This window comes from Garra rufa, chromosome 13, assembly GCF_049309525.1.
Source record: "Garra rufa chromosome 13, GarRuf1.0, whole genome shotgun sequence".
Taxonomy (NCBI): domain Eukaryota; kingdom Metazoa; phylum Chordata; class Actinopteri; order Cypriniformes; family Cyprinidae; genus Garra; species Garra rufa.
Window position 1 is genome coordinate 40,481,749 of NC_133373.1, and position 21,947 is coordinate 40,503,695.

The following is a 21,947-nucleotide window of genomic DNA, read 5'->3' on the forward strand; positions in this document are numbered from 1 at the left end:
AGCACACTAAAAATGTACATTATTAATACTAGCCTCATATAGTAGTGTTTAGATGCAAAAGCAATCTTCTGAAAAGATTTTCACAACAAGGACAGGAGAACGGCTTCTCTCCAGTGTGAAATCGCATGTGAATACTGAGGTTTGCTTTGCATGTACAAATCCTATCACAGTGATGGCCCATAAAAGACTTCTTTCCTTTGTCTAATATTCACTTGCCTTATAAAATGTTTCTTGTCTGTGAAACTCTTTCCACACAGCTGGCATTTGAAATCATAAATTTTCATGTGAATATTAAGGTGTCCTTTATGTATGAAGCTCTTTCCAAACTGAGAACAGGTGAAAGGCGTCTCTCCATTGTGAGTGTGTGTATCTCTTTCCACACTGAGGGCAAAGAAAAGGCCTTTCTTTGGTGTGAGTATTTTCATGCATTTGTTTCTTGTCTGTGAAATCAACTCTTTCTCCTCAACTTCATTCAGTTCTTGACTCTCCTTTTTAAGCGGCATCAGGTCTAAAGAGAAAATAATGGCACAAAGCAAGAAGAATCAAGGATTCTATTTACTAAGTGTGTTAGCAGTGTTAAACATAGCCAAATTCAATTCAATTCAAGTTTATTTGTATAGCGCTTTTCACAATACAAATCGTTTTAAAGCAGCTGTACAAAAAAAATGTAGGCTACTACAATATATTTAGTAGCTTATTAGTGGTGACTAATGTATGTTAAGTTGATGTACATATGGTATAAATATTAAAAACAGTAATGGTGTAATCAAAAACAGATGATGAACACTAATAGTAATGATTATGTGTTGCAATCAAACTTGTAGAAAAGTGGTGTAGTGCTGTATGTTGTTTCAAGGCTGGCATCATCTGCGGTCCTCTTAGGGGTTGGCATCATCTCTTCTTCTGAATCCAGGCTGAATCTTGTGTAATTCCTAATTACCACGGGATGGAAATCCCGTGGCAGAAACAGGAAAACGAATAGAGAAATAATTAGCGTAGCTGCTGTTCCAACCAAGCAAAAATTATGTGTTTTGCCCAAGCTGAAAAATGTTGATGTGCATTTGATCAGATGTAACTGAAGTACAACGTTATGAGATACATTATGTGAATGCTTGGCTAAAGAGATGAGTCTTCAATCTAGATTTAAACATACAGAGTGTGTCTGAACCCCGAACGTTATCAGGGAGGCTATTCCAGAGTTTGGGAGCCAAATGTGAAAAGGCTCTACCTCCTTTAGTGGACTTTGCTATCCTAGGTACTTCTAAAAGTCGAGAGTTTTGCGACCTTAGGGAGCGTGAAGGATTGTAGAGTGGTAGGAGACTAGTTGCAGGAGTATGCAGGAGCTAAACCATTAAGGGCCTTATAGGTAAGAAGTAATATTTTGTAAGTGATACGGAACCTAATAGGTAGCCAGTGTAGAGACCGTAAAATTGGGGTAATATGATCATATTTTCTTGACCTGGTAAGGAGTCTAGTGGCTGCATTTTGGACTACCTGTAGCTCATTTATTGAAGAAGCCAGACAGCCACCTAGTAGTGCATTACAATAGTCCAGTCTAGATGTCATGAATGCATGAACTAACTTTTCTGCATCAGAAACAGGTAACATGTTCCGTAACTTGGCAATGTTTCTAAGATGGAAGAATGCTGTTTTTGTAACATGAGAAATATGATTTTCAAAAGACAGGTTGCTGTCTAATATAACACCCAGATTTTTAACTGTAGAGGAAATAACAGTGCATTCGTCTAGTTGCAAATTGCAGTTTAAGAGATTCTGTGTACTGTTTTTTGGTCCAATAAGTAATATCTCGGTCTTATCTGAATTTAATAGTAGAAAATTATTGGTCATCCAGTCTTTCACATTTTTAACAAACTCTGTTAACTTTGCTAAGTTAGAAGTTTCATCTAGTCTTGTTGAAATAGTTGAGTATCATCAGCATAATAATGGAAACTAATCCCATATTACCTAATAATATTACCAAGGGGTAAATTGAAGATAGCAGAGGACCTAGGACAGATCCTTGTGGCACTCCATACTTTACTGGTGTTAGCTGCGATGACTCCCCATTTAAATAAACAAAGTGGTAGCGATCGGACAGGTATGATCTGAACCATCTTAAAGCCTGCCCTTGAATACCTGTATAGCTTTGTAATCTATCTATGAGTATGTCATGATCTATAGTGTCGAATGCAGCACTAAGATCAAGTAAAACTAGCAATGAGACACAGCCTTGATCTGACGCAAGTAGCAAGTCATTTGTGATTTTTACAAGTGCAGTTTCTGTGCTATGGTGGGGCCTGAAACCTGACCTGAAATTCTTCAAAGAGATTATTATTTTGCAAGAAGGAGCACAATTGAGCAGACACAACTTTTTCTAAAATTTTAGACATAAATGGAAGATTAGAAATGGGTCTGTAATTTGCCAATTCACTAGGGTCTAGCTGTGGTTTCTTAATAAGAGGTTTAATAACCGCTAGTTTGAATGGTTTTGGGACATGACCTAAAGATAACGATGAGTTAACAATATTAAGAAGCGGTACTTCTGCTACAGGTAGCAACTCTTTTAGTAATTTAGTGGGTACAGGATCTAATAGGCATGTTGTTGGTTTAGATGCGACGATAAGTTTATTTAATTATTCCTGTTCTGTAGTTGTAAAGCACTGCAGTTTTTTCTTCGGGTGTAATGAATAGAAGTATCAGTTGCTGTAGTATCTATACTTGTTATTGTATTTCTGATGTTGTCTATTTTATCAGTAAAGAAGTTCATAAAGTCGTTACTATTAAACTGTGTAGGAATATTTAGGTCGGGTGGCGTTTGGTTATTTGTTAATCTAGCCACTGTGCTAAATTAAAAACCTTGGATTGTTTTTTTTTTTTTTTCTATGAGTTGGTGGATGTACTCAGCTCTAGCAGCTTTTAAAGCCTGTCTATAGCTGGACATACTGTTTTTTCATGCAATTCTAAAAACTTCTAAGTTAGTTTTTCTCCATTTACGCTCAAGATTACGAGTTTCTTTTTTTAGAGAATGGGTATTACTGTTGTACCAAAGCACAGTACGTTTTTCTCTAACCTTTTTTAGCTTGATGGGGGCAACAGCTTCTAGTGTGTTAGAGAAGATAGTGCCCATGTTACTAGTCATTTTGTCTAGTTCATTTGTATTTATGGGTACACAGAGCAGCTGAGATAAGTCAGGCAGGTTATTTGTGAATCTATCTTTGGTAGCAGGAACAATAGTTCTGCCCAGACGATAGCGCGGAGCTATATAGTTAACATCAGTAATACGCAGCATGCACAATACAAGGAAATGATCAGTAACATCATTGCTTTGAGGTACGATATCTATATCAGTAAGATCAAGTCCGTGCGATATAATTAGATCTAGTGTATGATTAAAACGATGAGTGGGTCCGGTGACATTTTGCTTGACTCCAAAGGAGTTTATGAGGTCAGTAAACGCAAGTCCTAACGCATCATTTGTATTATCAACATGAATGTTAAAATCCCCAGCAATTAACGCTTTATCAAAATTAACCAATAGGTCTGAGAGGAAATCTGCAAATTCTTTTAGGAAATCTGTATACGGCCCTGGAGGTCTATACATAGTAGCCAGAGCAAGAGATAGGAGAGATTTCTTTTGCATATCTGACAGAGTAACATTGAGTAGAAGTACTTCAAATGAATTAAACCTGTACCCTGTTTTCTGAGTAACATTGAAAATATCACTATATATTGTTGCAACACCACCGCCATGACCAATCTGACGGGGTTCATGCTTATAACAGTAGTTTGGTGGAGTAGACTCATTCAGACCAATATAGTCGTTTGGTTTTAGCCAGGTTTCAGTTAAGCAGAGTATATCAAAGCTATTATCCATGATCATTTCATTTACAATAAGTGCTTTGGGTGCGAGTGATCTAATGTTTAGGAGCCCAAGCTTTAAAAATTGTTTTTGTTCATTTATTGTGCATTTTTTTGGTTTAATCACGATTAGATTTTTTCTAGATCCTGCATTAAATTTTTTAAATTCATTAAATTCGAGGAACAGACACAGTCTTTATAGATTGGACAGCAAGAGTACTATCGGTTAAATGTGCAGAACAAAAGCCATCGTCGCAACTATTTGAAGAATTGCTTACTAGTCAAATGGAGCGCAGCGTCCTGGAGATGTTGTCCGACAGGAGTTCTGCTCCGACTCTGCTGGGGTGCAGGCCATCAGCGCGGAAAAGCCTAGGACGCTCCCAGAAAAGATTCCAATTATTGACAAAGAGCAGTTTCTGTTCTTTACACCATGACAACAACCATTCATTTAGAGCAAAAAGTCTACTGAACTTTTAATTAACAAAGTAATAAAGTCATTGTAAATAAGAGATTCTTATTTCAGATTCAGATTTAGATCCATACTTTATTATCCTTAAAGAGGAAATTCAATTTCACAGACTGTACCCAAGCTGTAGTGCACACATCTCCCACCACATATAAATGATACACACATATATCCACCAGATACAAATATATATTTATTACACATTTATTATAATGTCTTAGAGATGAAATGACACGGTGTGAAGCTGATGTTTTGATATAACTTTTCAATCATATATGTGACCCTGGACCACAAAACCAGTCATAAGGTAAAATTTTACAAAACTGAGATGTATACATCATATGAAAGCTCAATAAATAAGCTTTCTATTGATGTATGGTTTGTTAGGATAGGACAATATTTGGCCTATACATCAATTTGAAAATCTGGAATCGAGGGTGCAAAAAAATCAACATACTGAGAAAATCACCTTTAAAGTTGTCCAAATTAAGCTCTTAACAATGCATATTATTAATCAAAAATTACATTTTAATATATTTACAATAGGAATTTTACAAAAAATCTTCATGGAACATGATCTTTACTTAATTTCCTAATGATTTTTGGCATAAAAGAAAAATCAATAATTTTGACCCATACCATGTATTTTGGCTATTGCTACAAATATACCCCAGCGACTTAAGACTGGTTTTGTGGTCCAGGGTCACATATGACTTTGATTTAATAAACTGGAACAGCTTGGATGCCAATTTTCTTCCCACAGACTCCCACTGGCTGCTCTTGCTGCTCCTGTCACATCCTAAAACATAAATTATAACATAAAATATTTTATGTTTCTAAAAGACTGACTTGCCATTGTGTGAGTGCATTTTTTTTTTGTTTAAAATAAAAAGGCTTCAATATCAGGATGACTAATATGTCAAAAAATAAATAAATAAAAAACAGCAAATGGGTTAATGTATAAAACCCAACAACCCAGCATGTGCTCTGTCAAATATGTATAATAACTGGTTGTTTTTAGCCATTTGTGTAAATGAAAAAAAAAAAAAAAAAAAAAAAAATACACATATAAGAACCAAACTGTTTGTTCCTCAGTATATTTTAGTTTCACTCGGAATGGCTCTGAAATGCTCATGTCTTCACTCTCTTCTTTAATAAACGTCATCTTAATAACATATGATAGCTTTTCCCTGTATGTTTGGACATTGTGTCATGTTTAATATGAGGAAAACAACTAATAGAAATCTAAATCCAGACAATTAAATTGCAGACAAATACCACGCATCAATTTTCAGACTATCAATACAAATGCAAAAACTTATTTTATATTCCACAGAATAAAGAAAGTCATACATGTTTATAACGACGTGAGTGTGAGTAAATGATTACAGAATTTTCATTTTTGGGTCTAAATAAAATCTCAATAAATAAAAAAAGTTTGGTTTCATTTTTGCCTATGTATTAATATGGTAAACTCTAAAGCGGAACACGGACAAGAACTCAACATAATTACTATTACTATTATTTGTAAAAAAAAATTGATCTAAAAACCTTAAATACATAAACGTTTAAAAACACAAACCTCTGTTGAGCCGGATGATAGCGGCGCAGCCTGATGACGTCGTAACGTCAGGCCAAAATAAAAGTCCTGTCCACATTCGGGTGTTGGTTCTCAATCGGAAGGCTGTTTTTAATGTATATTAATTTCTTTAAACATATATAAGATATGCTTACATAAGACGAGATTTAAATATCCACAGGACAACAATCCTCTAAACTGACATTTACAGAAAATGACATAATTGTGTTTCCAAACACAAAACATTGATGATATATAGGTATTTTTAAATTATAGGCTATTTGTTGTTCTGCTCTTTTGTGTCTTTTTAACAATATAATGTGTTCCAGACACAGGCAGAGAAAACTTGGGAAGGAGCACTAATCTAGTAAACTTTACTTTATATATTTGTGGAGGCAGTAAAATTATTACATTGGCAGACTTTACAGAGTAGGAACAACAATTTAGCAGAATGGAATAAATAAAATAAAATATATTACATAGGTTATACATATAATACTATATATATATATAAGATCTGAAAACTTTAACAAATTCTCTGTAAAAGACCAATAAACATACAGTTCTTGAAAATTCAATTAAGATATTGTTAATTTAGTGACAATATTAACTATATTAATGAAATGTTTAAAAATATGCAGCTTTTCAGATTACAATTTTCTATAACACACGTCCAGTAAAAACCATGTTTCTCCACATTTGGTGAGTTTTAGATAAACTGAAGGCTGAAGTGTTCCTTTATGGGTTGAGAAATTTTTAGAAATGTATTACACGTGCATCTGGAAAAAAGAAGAAAAGAAATACATGGGCTGCCTACAGAAGATGAATGAGAGCAAAAGTGACTTGGAAACAGAGAAGATGACAAACCCATTTCCATGTCATGTGGAGGTCAAACCTCTGCCAGCACCAGATCTTCCTTCTTGATGCCAATAGATCCAGAATCATGGATCCCACTTTTATTTTATTTTTTATTGTCTTGGACAATGGGTCATTAATCAGAATGTGCAAATTCAAAATGGCCTTTCATTTAGTGGTTACATTCTCTGGTATTTTAATCTTTCCATGCATCCATGCCATTCTCCGTGAACTAATATTACATTTTTTTAATCCACATGAATAGTAAAAAAAGGCAGAATAATCAAAACAAAGATCAAGAAGAGTACAGCAGGACATAATGTTCTTAAACAGAATTATAATTTCAGGTAACAGCTACATTTTAACCTGTGTTTTTAATGTTACATAATGTACAGTGTGTGTTACCATTGTTACCATTATTTTACTTTGTCATTCAATTAAATGTCATTGTATAATCAAATATCAAGCATCATTTTTCATAAAATAATTTTAATCAGTAACATGGTCATTATCTTAAAATCTAAATGCAGTGTTTTTTCATGTTATCATTATCTTGACTTGACAATATAGAGCCACATAGATTCACTTTTCCACATGATTCACCTTGCACTGAAGCTGAAATAAAGAAAATAATTTCTGGGTTTAATTTCTAAGTTTTAAATCTTAATATAAACATGTTGATGAAATCAAATTACTTTATGAAACAGTATACTCACATGGAGGGGAATATTTACATTGTGATGTCCCAGAATCTTGCCCTGAAAAAGAATGAGTCAGTTAAACTAGGCAGTTAATGATGAACAAAAAGTAAAAGTATAAAAACATAAAACGGCATACAGTGAACTTTGAAAGAGTTTCTCTTAAAGGGATAGTTCACCCAAAAATGAAAATTTGATGTTTATCTGCTTACCCTTATGGCATCCAAGATGTAGGTGACTTTGTTTGTGACTTTAACTCAAACCGTTGCAGTCTGTCAAAAATATAATTGCAGTGGATGGCCTTTGAAAGTAAAAAAAAAAAAACATGCACAGACAAATCCAAATTACACCCTGTGGCTCTTGACGATACATTGATGTCCTAAGACACGAAACAATCATTTTTTGTGAGAAATTGAACAGTATTTATATCATTATTTACCTTTGATACACAGCTATGTCCAACTGTCCTGACCGCAAGAGCGTGTACACATGTAACATGCCGGATGCTGAGCTCGTGCTCAGGACAGATCGACATTGCTGCATCAAAGGTAAAAAATGATACAGTTTAGTTTCTCGCAAAAACCAATCACTTTGTGTTTTAGGACATCAATGTATCGTCACCAGCCGCAAGGTGTAATTTGGATTTGTTTGTGCATGTTTTTTTTTTTTTTGCCATTAAATCACTAACAGACTGCAACGGTTTGAGTTAAAAATCTTTGTTTGTGTTCTACTGAAGAAATAAAGTCACCTACATCTTGGATGCCCTGGGGGTAAGCAGATAAACATCAAATTTTTATTTTTGGTTGAACTATCCCTTTGAGGAAATAATTTGTATTATATTTTTCCATTTGAACATTAGATGTCTGTACAGAATATTTACCAGTGGCGCATCTCTTCCTCCTTATGATGAGTGCAGTTATGATGAGAACAGCCACACACATGAACACCAGCACACTGACAACTACAGACAGTCTGAAGGATGGGTCAGATTCAGCCAAATCTGAAATTAGAGTGAGGGGAAAAACAGTGAGATAAACAACAGGTCAGATACTCGACTGATTTACACAAACTAAAAACCGGTAAAAAAAAACAAAACAAAACGGTAACACTTTACAATACGTGTGCACACATAATTCATGTTTAATTAATGCACAGATAATCACGAGTTAATGTATAATTAATGAAGAACTAAACAATTTATTAATGATTACTACATCAGCAACCTGAACCAAGTCAAGCAGCTTCACTTCCTGAACCAAGTCAAGCAGCTTCACTTCGTGAGTCAAGTCAAGCAGCTTCACTTCCTGAGTCAAGTCAAGCAGCTTCACTTCCTGAGTCAAGTCAAGCAGCTTCACTTCCTGAGTCAAGCCAAGCTACTGCACTTTCTGAGTCAAGCCAAGATACCACTTCACATCCTGAGTCAAGCCAAGCAGCGCTTTCTGAGTCAAGCCAAGCAGCGCTTTCTGAGTCAAGCCAAGCAGCGCTTTCTGAGTCAAGTCAAGCCGCATCTCCTAAGCCAAGTCAAGTCACAGCTGCTCCTTCAAGGCCAAGTCACGTCCCGCTCCCGAGCCACATAGAGCCAACGTTCCCAAGCCACACGCCCTCAAACCTGATGGGCCTCTCTCTGACCACTGCACTACCTGTGATGGCAATTGCCATTTTGAGTGTGTGGGCTGCACACTGCATTCCAGAGGCCTCGTCTATTCCTGAGTCTGTTTGCGAGTCTGCTTCAGAGGCCTCATCTGTCCACATGTCCGCTGCGCCTATACCTCTTTTGGAGGTGGCGTTCGTGGCAGAATTCCCTACTCTGCCTGCACCTCCTAGGCTCCCTGCTCTGCCTGCACCGCCAAGGTTCCCTGCTCTGCCTGCTCCGCCAAGGTCCCAGTCCATGACGCGGCTGCCTGTTCCGCCCTGGAGGGCCTCTGTGCCTCCTGTTCCGCCCTGGAGGGCTTCTGTGCCTCCTGTTCCGCCCTGGAGGGCTTCTGCGCCTCCCGTTCTGCCCTGGAGGGCTCCTGCTCCGTCTGCTCCGCCCTGGAGGGCTTCTGCGCCTCCTGTTCCGCCCTGGTGGGCTCTTGCTTCGTCTGCTCCGCCCTGGTGGGCTTCTGCTCCACCCTTGAGGGTTCCTGTTCTGCCTGTTCCGCCATGGAGATCGCCTGTCATGATCTGGTGGTCCTCTGCTCCACCGTGGGGACCGTTGGTGCCATCTGCCCTGCTATGGTGGTCCTCAGCTACTCCCATCTGGCCGACTCCACCCTGGCCTCCCGCTCTGCTTCGGTCCCCTGTTTATCTTCCCTCACATGGACCTGGCCCCCCATCCCTTCCCCTGTTCTGCCTGAGCTGCTCCTCCCTCCCGGACTTGAGTTTCTGTTTAGAGCGTCTGGAAGCCGCTCCTTTGAGGGGGGGCTATGTCACGAGTCTGGTCTGTGTTTTCTGTGTCTGTGTTTAAGGACTTTTATTTTGTAGTTTCTGTGTCTCATTGTTTTCTGCTTCCCTGCCTCTCTGCTCCCTCATTGGTTGTCATGGAAACTCATTGCACCACACCCATTCCCTCGTTAGTTGCCTTGGTTACTCATTAGCTCATTTCTTCAGCCCGGTGTATAAATAGTCCCTGTGTTTCCCCTGTACTTTTTTCGGTTGTTAATGTTTTGTAATGGTTATTTCTTGCCTGAGTCTAAGTTCCTGTGTTGGATGTATTGTTTCTTCATAGATTTACCAATAAACTACTGCATTTAGATCCTATTTTGCCTCATCGTCTCTCCGCATCGTTACATAATAGTTCTGTGCCTCAATAAGTAAAGTCATAACATAATGATATCTTTGCAAATCATTAGCTAATGAGTAATTAAAGCAGACAACTGGAAGTTGAAGAACATAGCTTTGACCACTGTGGTAACTAACACATGAATTTACACTATTAGTTAATAAAATAAGTTATTATGGAATTAATACATTATGGCACAATTAACTAATAACAATTTATTGATTACTTAATCTATGAATCATATAGTGACTTGTCTTGACATGTTCATTAGTTGCTGATGTAGTAATAATAAATAAATAGTTTAGTTCTTCATTAATTATACATTAACTCGTGATTATCTGTGCATTAATTAAACATGAATTAATGCTTATTTGTGCACACGTATTGTAAAGTGTTACCAAAAAACCTAGTATTGTTGCTTTTTCTAAGAGTTGATACTCTAAATGTAATTGCACTGTATATATTGACAATGTAGTATCTTGAATCTAATGTCATCTTTGTTCAGTAGTTTTGTTTGTTTAATTATTTATTAGTTTTTCTTTACCAAATGTAATGTCCAGTTTGTTGCCCAGATTGAGGTGCTTCATTGTACAGTTGTATTTATGTCCCTTATGTAGCTCTTCTTCACTGATCACCAAACTCTTCCTCATCTGGTAAGTCCCGTCTCCGTTGGGCAGAGTCTGGGAGCATCTTCCTCATAAGTCTGACTCTGGGTTTCACTACAGAGAGATCGAAAAGTCGTACTGTTGCAAAACTTTTGCACAAGACATTAATTTATGGTAATCATAATTCATAAATTTAAAATAAATTTAGAAAATTTCCTGTCAGCACAGCTGTCTGTATTTGTTAGTTATGTGCTTTTCTGTTAATCAGGTTGTTTCTCTCACCTTTTCTCATCACATGGTTCTTTTGCATATTCAGGTACCTCTGCAATATTTTAATGCAAATAGGATGATAAACATTTTCATATAGAAACTTTACATGAAGTCGTCTTGCTTGGTCCCATTTTATCATCCATGGCTTTTTCACCTGGATGTCATTTTTGTCCTTGTCAAAAGTGAACTCCTCCATATTTTGTCCATTGAAAGCATCCCAGAAATGAAGTGGGCCTGGTTTACCATCATTTAACAACTCACATCCACAAAGCCTCTGATGAACATATACACCTTCAAATGAAGAAAGAAATGTAAGTATTATTAGTCCTCAATGACATTGCACAACATAAAACTTCAAATTAATTTACTTTTTTAAGGAAATAACACATAAAAGCTAACACAGTGTGGTAATACTGATATGTAACACTTACCATCTGTGTGATTTAGGTGATCCTTAAGATAATATGTCCGTCTTTTCATGCCATTATACATATCAAGAAATACAACACCACCATCACTTTGCTCTTCATCATAGTAATTTGAAGCACTGTGAATCCGATAGACACTTTTCCATGTGGTTGAGTCATAATATAGTATTTGCACATCATCCAACATCAGCACAGCACTGAACTCAGGAAACGGCGTTTGTCCATCTATATATGTTGCCAAAACCATCAGTGAGTGAGAAACTGTGGATACATAAGGAGAAGCATTTAATGGTGTCAATTTATGCTATTACACATTGTTGTGAATTCTTTACATTTAGGTGTTAAGATCATCGTCTTTGTTTAGATGGTGTCCCTTGTTTATGTAACAAACATATTAGCTTCTTTTTGATGCTATCCATTCCACCTTAAATGACGCAATGCTTTTTTGCTTTTTTGTTGTCTCTAATCTCAATGTTATTTGCATTTCAAAATAATTTAATATTTATTAAGAGAGAAAACAGACTGTCAAAATGTACATAAAATCTAGGGTAATGTCAGCAAACACTATCTATTCAACTAACACTATTTATGCTTTAAACAAATTCTTGAAGGCTCTTGTATCTCCCACTATGTTTTTGAAAGAATATAGGTTGTTTTTTGAAACATACAGAGATTCAAAAATGTTGTGCCCATTTTTATTTTTCAGTTTTTTTTTTTTTTTTTCAGGTAAATTGGGACACACTTTTTTGTTTGTGCTTAGATAATACAATTTCCAACAGGACACTGTACAAATAATATTTGTGAAACATTTGTATTTTAAAGAATAACTAAAAATAGACATACTAATGGATTATGCTATAGATTTCAAACTCACAAGCACTTAACATTAATTAAAACACTTCAAAAGAAGGACACATTTAAAGAATAAAAACACTCCAAGATGGACAAAAACATTGGCCCTAAGAATGGAATCACTTCAACAGAAATGCCATGATTTCATCTAGGATGTGCCTGCTTGTGTGTTTTGTGTTTTTTTTATCCGTCTGTGCGTTTAAGTGTATGTTTGTAACAATCTTTCATATGTGTGTGTTTATGTGTGTGTAAGTGTGGATTCTATATTTATTTTTTTTCTCTTCCTGTCTTCTGCCTACAGTTTGTGACATTTTCTGTACAAGTACAACAATTTCTCACATTAAGCAATGTATTATCTTTTAATTTATAGGATGCAGGAAACTTACCTGCACTGACCACTGTCCAGCATGACAGCACATACACAAGCATAAACATTCTCTCAATTAATTAGTAGTCCAGCAGTCTTCAGAAAAACAGGTTGTGTTTGATCATCATTGTCAGTTGTTAACCGTTCAAAGGTCATCTGGCACTTTCTTAATAGGGAAGACAATGAAGTGAACTGTTTAGTTGTTTAGTTCTGGCTTGTCCCTTTTTACTTTCGCTTGCAGACATCTCCACTGAGTGCGCTCTATCCTCACTAATGTGACTACAATGTTTAAACAGACAATGGCCTCGAAGTCCTTGATTTCTGGTTTAGTCAGTTCTTTTAGAATTAGTTAAATTAATGTCTATGTCAGCATGACTCAAATGATTGGTACAATTTCGACCCTTCTAAATTACCCGTGTCTCTCTAAATTTCACAAACAAGCTAAAACAAGTCAAGTTACTGTTATTTATATAGTGCTTTTTGTACAATACAGATTGTGTCAAAGCAGCTTTACAGTATTAAACAGGAAAATAGTGCATTGAAGTTACCAATACTGCATCAGTGACAGAAATGGAGAGAAAAAATGCCTTGGGAGAAACCAGCTCAGTTGGGGGGCCAGTTCTCCTCTGGCCAGACGAAACCAGCAGTTTAATTCCAGGCTGCAACATTGTATTATGTCATAATGTCAATTATGTCCACTAGGAAATATTGTGGAATGATTTGAATATTTTAATCCAAAAACAAATCCTTTTTCATTGAGTGTTTTTTATAGAGGTAATTTTTTATGTTTTATTTATTTAAAACGTTGGTTCTTAATCCTGGTACTGGGGGATTGTATTTTAAGATGCATAATAGGCCTATATATCCAACTTCCATATCTGTAATTTTCCAATTTATGTATATTTTGAATAGGTCACAGTGAGAAAACCTCCAGATTAGTGTATTCCCGAAGACTTTAAAACAGGGTTCGTCAAATCTTGCCCATTCGCTGCAGACAGGGGTAGACGTGATTTGGGGGCCCTAAGCAAATTCCAGGTATGGGGCTCTAACACAAAAACTGTGTTTTTATATGCCTTATGTTGCTCACTCACTCTCATAGTTTATTTATCCCTAATTAACTAGTCAACCTGACTAATAATTGGTCAACCTGATGCTGTTCTATATCCAGATTAAGCTACCTTCTTTTTTTTTAGGTCAAAAAAGAAAAAAAAAATGCTTGCATTTGTCCATGTAATAAATTGTAAACTTTTTCAACCTTATTACAAACATGAAATTATCCATGCAACTCATTCCATATTCCAAGTGTTCTGAAGGCATACGACAGGGTTTGCTGAGAAATAAATAAAAAATGTAATAAATTATTACAGTTTTTCACGATTGCTTAGGCACAATTTTAAAAACAAGGCTCATTTTGTCAAAACCCTACACACAATTCACACATCTACACACACAAGTAGCAGAACATCTCAGATCTTTTGCAAAATGAAACACTTAATTAAAAACTGTACAATAATTTAACAAAAGCCAGTTTTGGTACCATATGGTGCATGGTTCATACAGTCGGATTCTGTTTGAACCACTTACACACTCCTGTTCTCAATTTTAAACACTTGTAACATTTCTACCTTTCTAACGATACAGTCTGGGTTTGATTTTTTTTCTTTTTTTTTTTGAGATATTGTTAAAGAATATGAATATATTGTCCAAACAAAACACATGAGACAAGTATTGCACCTTGATGAAAGTATTTCAGTACGTGTAAAATCCTTCAGTACATCATTGCAATTAGGCTGCATTTTGCACCAAAAACCAGAACATATTGTAAATACAATATAGTGCATAAACATTTGTGGAGAAAAAAACACCCTAGCATCATCTCTACATGTAGCTGGATATGGGCACTTTGTCCACATTACAACCAATGTCCACCCTCGCAAGACGACAAGGGAAGAATTTTCTCGAATGGCCACTCCATCTTTGTCCAGACTCTGCTTCTATTACAGTTTTTTACAATCGTTTTTGCACTAATAACAGAACCGTAATGTCATTTTTCAAAACTCTAAACACATAATTCACAACCAATGATCAAAATGCACATTTTTCAAACCACTTAACAAATTTTTCAAATGCTTGGATACAATACATATAAGCCAAAGATCATTTGTTCATTGAACTTAAATCACCTGTTCAAAATGACACAACTTAACATCAAAGTATTACCATTTCAAAATGCAACTCACACATTACATCTGAGATGAGTGTGCATTCATTTCATTATAAAGTAATAAATTCATTATAAAATGATAAGTAACTGTTGCATTACCCTTGAAGCATAGCTTTTATGGAAAATAGTGCATGTTTCAGGATAGATCATTTGACACCAGTTACCACAGAATATGACCCAGATGAACTACACTACACTTTCAGAAAAAACGGTACAAAACTATACCTTTTAGGGTACAAGTAGCTGTCACTGGGGTGTTACCAAGGGTACAATTTTTTGGGTACATAATTGTACAATAAGGACCCATTGTGTACCTTTAAAGGTACCTTTATGTTTTGTTGCCCAGGAACAAAATTGTACCTCTTCCGGTTTTTTTTTTTTTTTTTTTTTTTACGGTGTATCTATGGATGTCATATTTCATTCTTTATCAGATATGGTTTCTATGGCCCCATGTACCTCTTTTACAGAACACATTTTCATATTCAACATTACTGAATGCAAGATGTCATTTTTATGTTATTGCTTTTGTGGTTTTAATGAGTTAATGGCTACCCTGGTAAAAAAAAAAAAAGAATGTATAAAGAACGTTGGTACACAAATTAGCCCTGCTGAAAAAAAAAAAAAAAACATCCAAAACCAGCCTAGGCTGTTTGGCTGTTTTTAGCTGGTCATAGCTGGTCAGCAGGCTGGTTTTAGATGGGTATTGGCCACTTTTCTGTCTGGTCAGGCTGGGAAACCAGCTAAAACCAGCCTGACCAGGCTGGGAGACCAGCTAAAACCAGCTAAGACCAGCCAACCAGCCTAGGCTGGTTTTAGCAGGGTTTTTTTTTCAGCAGGGTACAGTATACTGTAAACTGTATTCTGTACCCTGCTGAAAAAAAAAACAGCTAAAACTTTGAATCTAAATTTTTCCTTTAGAAAACCTATGCTGAGATTTATTTTATCAGTAAATTCCACATTACAGTATTCCAATGATACCACTGTGTCTGTACTGTTCTCAGTCTAAAGTAAAAAAAATGAAACCTGAATCACATATGTGACCCTGGACCACAAAACCAGTCTTAAGTCGCTGGGGTATATTTGTAGCAATAGCCAAAAATACATTGCATGGGTCAAAATTTTTTTTTTTTCTTTTATGCCAAAAATCATTAAGAAATTAAGTAAAGTTCATGTTCCATGAAGACTTTTTGTAAAATTCCTACTGTAAACATATCAAAATGTAATTTTTGATTAGTAATATGCATTGTTAAGAACCTAATTTGGACAACTTTAAAGGTGATTTTCTCAGTATTTTTGATTTTTTTGCATCCTCAGATTTCTGATTTCAAATAGATGTATCTCGGCCAAATATTGCCCTATCCTAACAAACCATACATCAATAGAAAGCTTATTTATTGAGCTTTCATATGATGTATAAATCTCAGTTTTGTCAAATTTAACCTTATGACTGGTTTTGTGGTCCAGGGTCACATATTTTGTACAACTATATTTAATGATTGTACTAGCAAAAACACATTGAAACTATGGGTAACTTGTGTATGGGTGATCTAAAGTAATGTTCCTATAATATTTCATAATAAATTCGTTTTTTGAAACAATGCTTCTGCTAATGCAAGGCTTCTTTAAAGATATGAACGCAATATGCAAAGTTTTGAACACTGGACAGCCTGTGTTACAAATAATGACGGTTTTGAGTTTTGTATCTAGAGTTTTGAAAAATGACATTAAGGTTCAGTTATTAGTGCAAAAACGATTGTAAAAAACTGTAGGTCACACAGGCCTCCTCCAGAGCTTGAATGAGGGGTATAACATAGAGATCTTAAACCGTCCACTGCCATGCGTAAGGGAAAAAGGAAAAGAAGGGAGAGTGTTGTGGAAGGTACTGTAATAATGGAACAAGTTTCTGGTTGCATTAGTCCAATACATCTAGTAAGTCTCTAAATAAAATGTACACCTTAAAAAATATATATATATATACTAATAATAATAATAAAAACTTAACATATAAAAGATACCTTTGTTTTAAAACAAATGCTCACCATCTGTTTGATGGCTCGATCTTTTAATGAAGCTGCTCTGATAGAGGGGTAGCGCATCCTAACAGGTTCGATAAGGCCAGCGGAATGCGCTACCACCTCCATAAATAAGGTCAAATACATAATTAAGGAGGGGAATTCATGAGTGTCAAGGTTCAGGTAAAGATGAGAGGCGAGGACTCAATGATGCAGGAGATGGGGCTTTTATTATCAATAAAAATTAAACAAACAAGAACAAAAACTACCCCGAGGGGGAAAAAACTAGCTGGCTGGCAACACAGCCGGGCAGAATGAGGTAGGGCTTGACACAGCAGGACAGGACACGAATGATGACAAACTGGCCCAGGACTAGGGATGGGTCGCTCGACACCCAGTTTCGACACACGTGTCGAGTTTTCGACACGCTAGTGCTTCGAAACAGTGTTTCGGAGCATTGCTTGAAATGAGGCTGTCACGTGACCTGTGGAAATGAAGCTTTGTTTCCTCACTGACACGTCATTAAGGCTCAAACACACAGCGCGACGATTGCGCTATCCCATACCCGCTGTCCATTTTATTCCAATGTTATAATTATATCCATAATTGTCATGTCTTTATGTTTTTTTACATGGTGTATTATTATAAAAAAATATATAATAAAAACAATGACGTTTGAATGTCTGTTGTATGAATGTAAATTAAAACACCTTGCGGTCTCAACCACTGTCCCAAAATGAATAAAAGTCCTTCCTCAACTACAAACTTGTTTGCTGCTTGTAAACGCCGTCCTTGTGAACGCCGTCCTCAGCTCACATTGCTTGTTTAATATCAATATGGAAAATGCACGCAAGAGACCCCGTTCTCAAGTGTGGGAACACTTCAGTCTGGACAGTCCTAATAAAGTTTCATGCTTAATATGTGAATCAGTAAAAAAAGGAGCCGCTTAAGCTCCAGCACAGCAGAACAAATAATATTCTTGAATAAAAATATGTAGTTGCATTTGTGTGTGTATTTTTTTTATTTTTGGTGTTGTTTTTGTACAACGTACATGTTTGTGATGTTTTGTAAAGAACACAGAAAAATGGAGCAATGAAAAACAAAAAATCACACATGCCTAGGTCTCTATGTAGAAGGGGGAATGTTTGATGTGAGTACAAATGAAAAACAGAAAGTCTTTATTGCCATTATACTGTCCAAAAAAAAGGGGGGGGGGACTCTACACACACACACACACACACACACACACACCACCATCTTGCTAATTACATATGTTTATTAAATACACAAACACAATCTTACACTGAACAAAACACTTCAATGGCACAGCTGGTGTAGAGATTTTTTTTGACCACCAGATGGAGAAGTAGAGCACTGTGTCAAAAAGCTTCGAAGCATCAACGCAGTTTGTAGTAAAAGCTTCACTGCTTCGGAAGCTTCGTTCGGCACATCCCTACCCAGGACTGCAAACACAAGGAGTATAAGTAGGGAGCAAATGAGGCAGGAAACGAGGGAAACACAGGTGGGGCAAATTAACCAATAATGAGGAAACAAGATGGGTGGGGTCAAGACAATAGACATGAGAGCACATGGCACAAGAAACCAATCAAGACAAAAACCATGTGCTCACACAAAACAAAAACACAAGCACATGGCCAGCAATACAAAATCACAAGCCATGTGCTTGAACAAAACAAGACATGAACACACAGCTAATGAGAAAACTCATAAGCTGCGTGTTCACACAAAACATGACATGAAAGCACGCAGCTGAAAACAAGCCACGTGCAACACCACAAGCATACGGCCCGAGAAAACTCAAGACCGCACTCTCCCACAGCAGGACAGAACATGGAGTGTGAGTGTCCGAACCCCGGCACGATACAAAAACTCAACTAGACATGAGTGCCGGGATCCGAACACCACACTCCAACAAGAAACAAGGCACGCCGACATGAAAACAAGACATGACGGGAGTGTCAGGGCTCTTTCACAAAACCACAAGAAAACTAGACCGAAGTGACAGAACCCTGACACATGAGTACAAAAGATCAGGAGGCCAGTTTATTGCCTCATCTGAAGGCCACTCCTTTTTACAGCTGCCGGATTACGAGGTCCGGAATCTGCCTTGTTGGATTAGGACGTTGGATCCCATAGGTACATGTCAGGGAAAGGAAGGAAATTAATGACCAACGAAAGTCAGGAGGCCAGTTTAATGCCTCATCCAAATGACACTCCTTTTTTACATGGGCCGGTATTAGCCTGGGTTTTCCCATGCTGCCTTGCCCGCAGGGCAATTTTATTCACGCTGCTAGGCAGCCTGGAGTCCATGGACCAAATTTTCACCTCAGATAGGGAACAAATCACAGAACCGGGAGGGAGCAGCAAGACGATGACGCCTTCTATGCGACTCACCGGAGCAGTGTGTTTATAACTATGGATCCAGCATGGCGGCAGACGCAAAGTTATCTTTCGATGCAGCCTTAAATGGTGTTCTAAATAGTTTAGAACACCATTGTGTGCACACAACTGTCTGACTCTTTGTCTTCTTCCTTGTCGAATTTCTGTCACTCTACAGTCATGGCCAAAAGTTTTGAGAATTACATAAATATTGGAAATTGGAAAAGTTGCTGCATAAGTTTTTATAATAGCAATTTGCATATACTCCAGAATGTTATTTCACGAGTTCACACTCTCATATAATGTGAAAAGGCAAAATGGTAAGCATTTTTTGGCATGCTGTCCGAGGGGAGGGCTCCGAGCTCGGGATGGAGCCCGAACCCGGAGAACTCCCCCCCCTTCCCGAACTGGGATGACTTAAATGGAGAGTGAGGTGTTGGGGTGGGGGTGGGATGCTGGAAAACCGTCGTGGAACGGAGGTGAGCTGGCTGTATTTATGTACCCATTGAGCTTGTTAAGGTGATTGGCTGATGAGCTTCACCTGGCCAGGTTGATTATCTGATCATGCTCCTCCTGAACCTTGTTAATAAAACATCATGAAGAGTGATCAGATGAATTGCATAGTCCTTCTTTGCCATGAAAATTAACTTAATCCCGAAAAAAAAAACTTTCCACTGCATTTCATTGCTGTCATTAAAGGACCAGCTGAGATTTTTTTTATTATTTTATTTTTTTCAAGCAAATAGTGTAACAGCAGAAAAAAAAAAGAAAATACATAATAAGAATAATAATAGTAATAATAATAACTTATATGCTTATGCTTGAAATGGAGTGGGGAGAAGTAAAACTTATTGAACCCCACCCCAGTCTGTCAAAGAATACAAACAAAATAGAATACAAACAAAATAGCTGCTTCCTACTTCAACTATCTCAAAGAGAGAAGGAAAAATAAAATTATTTATATATATATATATATATAAAATAAATAATAGTAATAATAATACCTCATTAAGAAACAGTATTATAGTTACACATATGCAAAACCACACATACATACTATACATATTCATACAGATATTAACTCAAGTAACAATGAATATCGAATACCAACAATGGTAGATGGAATACCACAAGGGTACATAACAATGCCGAACAGCTACCAACAATGGTAGACGTAATACCATAAAGGTAAATAACAGCTAATCCAACACTCCATCATGATCATAGATCATTTCAGTAATCGTCTTGTTAACTCAGGTGAGGCTGTTGACGAGCACAAGGCTGGAGATCATTATGTCAGGCTGATTGGGTTAGAATGGCAGACTTGACATGTTAAAAGGAGGGTGATGCTTGAAATCATTGTTCTTCCATCGTTAACCATGGTGACCTGCAAAGAAACGCGTGCAGCCATCATTGCATTGCATAAAAATGGCTTCACAGGCAAGGATATTGTGGCTACTAAGATTGCACCTAAATCAACAATTTATAGGATCATCAAAAACTTCAAGGAATTAGGTTCAATTCTTGTTAAGAAGGCTTCAGGGTAGGGATGCTCATTTCGGTTAATTTTCCTGACCGACAACCGCTGCTCGTTATCCGATCATTAACCGTTAACTGATAAAATTAGAATAATAAATTCGTTTAAAATAAAAATAGAATGCACGAGTATCTGTGATGATACATAAAAATACAAGCAAATGTTTTATTTTAACGTGCAAACAGCAGCATACAGAGCAACAACAAAAACTGCATTCATATACTCAAATTATCACGCATCAGCAGAGCTTCTGAGAACAGGGAAAATCAGAATGAAAAAAAAAAAAGAATAATATAAATAGGTCTACACTAAATATGTATAAATTAAATAACTACCTAATTAAGATGACAAAACTAAAACACACTGAATCCTTCTATGCGCTTTGAAGAAAGGTACCGGTCTTGTTCTTCTCGTCGGACATAAAAACATAGCAGGCCAGCCAATACCTCAGTTTTTAACATGTGGACATGCTACACGGATAGACTGGGACGCTGTCTGTTCACTCTTAGATCCGTGACAAAAACACTTCACAAAAATCCTTTCAATTTGCGGTTCGGGTCTTTTCATCCACTAGTCATATGTGGAGAAACGTGTTTTCACAGCGTTCAATAGCCAATCACAGACATTTCTGTTGATTACATTATCGCAGTGGCCAATCAGAGGCGGCTATGTTACGATCCACTCACCACTCAAAGTGCCGGTTTCAGTTCTGCTGAATTCTATACCTCCACGAACTCTCTCATTAAAACAAAGAAAGTGTAGACATGATGTAAATAAGAGATTCGTTGTACAGAGTAAAGCTTATTTTATTACTTTTTATTAACTTTGTGAGATTGCGATTAACTACAGTAATGTATGAGTGACAGCTTTCCAGTGATTGTAAGGGGAGCGCGCACTTTTTGGACTATAATTAGTTCAGAATTTGAATACATTTATTCATGGATTCACTCTCTGATAACCCAATATCGCCATTGCCATCGTGTTGCATATAGGCTACTACATGAGTTACACAAACTAAGAGAAGGTAAAGCAGGT

The 21,947-nt window shown here is 36.8% G+C and overlaps 1 protein-coding gene and 1 long non-coding RNA gene across 4 annotated transcripts in view; both read right to left on the reverse strand.

Moving 5' to 3' along the window:
• LOC141348667 (DLA class I histocompatibility antigen, A9/A9 alpha chain-like) overlaps positions 1-21,947 on the reverse strand; it is a 100,066-nt gene that overhangs the window by 26,479 nt on the left and 51,640 nt on the right. The window contains exons 1-3 of one of the 3 annotated variants that reach the window (XM_073852944.1): positions 12,759-12,890; positions 11,524-11,781; positions 11,105-11,383 (exon numbers count right to left, since the gene is read on the reverse strand). In XM_073852944.1, coding sequence (XP_073709045.1) covers positions 11,105-11,383; positions 11,524-11,781; positions 12,759-12,807 — 586 coding nt within the window. In that variant the 5' untranslated portion in view covers positions 12,808-12,890. Of the gene's footprint in view, positions 1-11,104; positions 11,384-11,523; positions 11,782-12,758; positions 12,891-21,947 lie in introns of those variants that run through there. The other 2 variants (XM_073852945.1, XM_073852943.1) reach the window with 2 other exon arrangements.
• Positions 592-5,314, reverse strand: LOC141283127 (uncharacterized). The gene is made up of 2 exons (XR_012338098.1): positions 4,964-5,314; positions 592-4,227 (listed from the first exon to the last, which is right to left on the reverse strand). It is a non-coding gene; the product is annotated as an uncharacterized lncRNA (long non-coding RNA).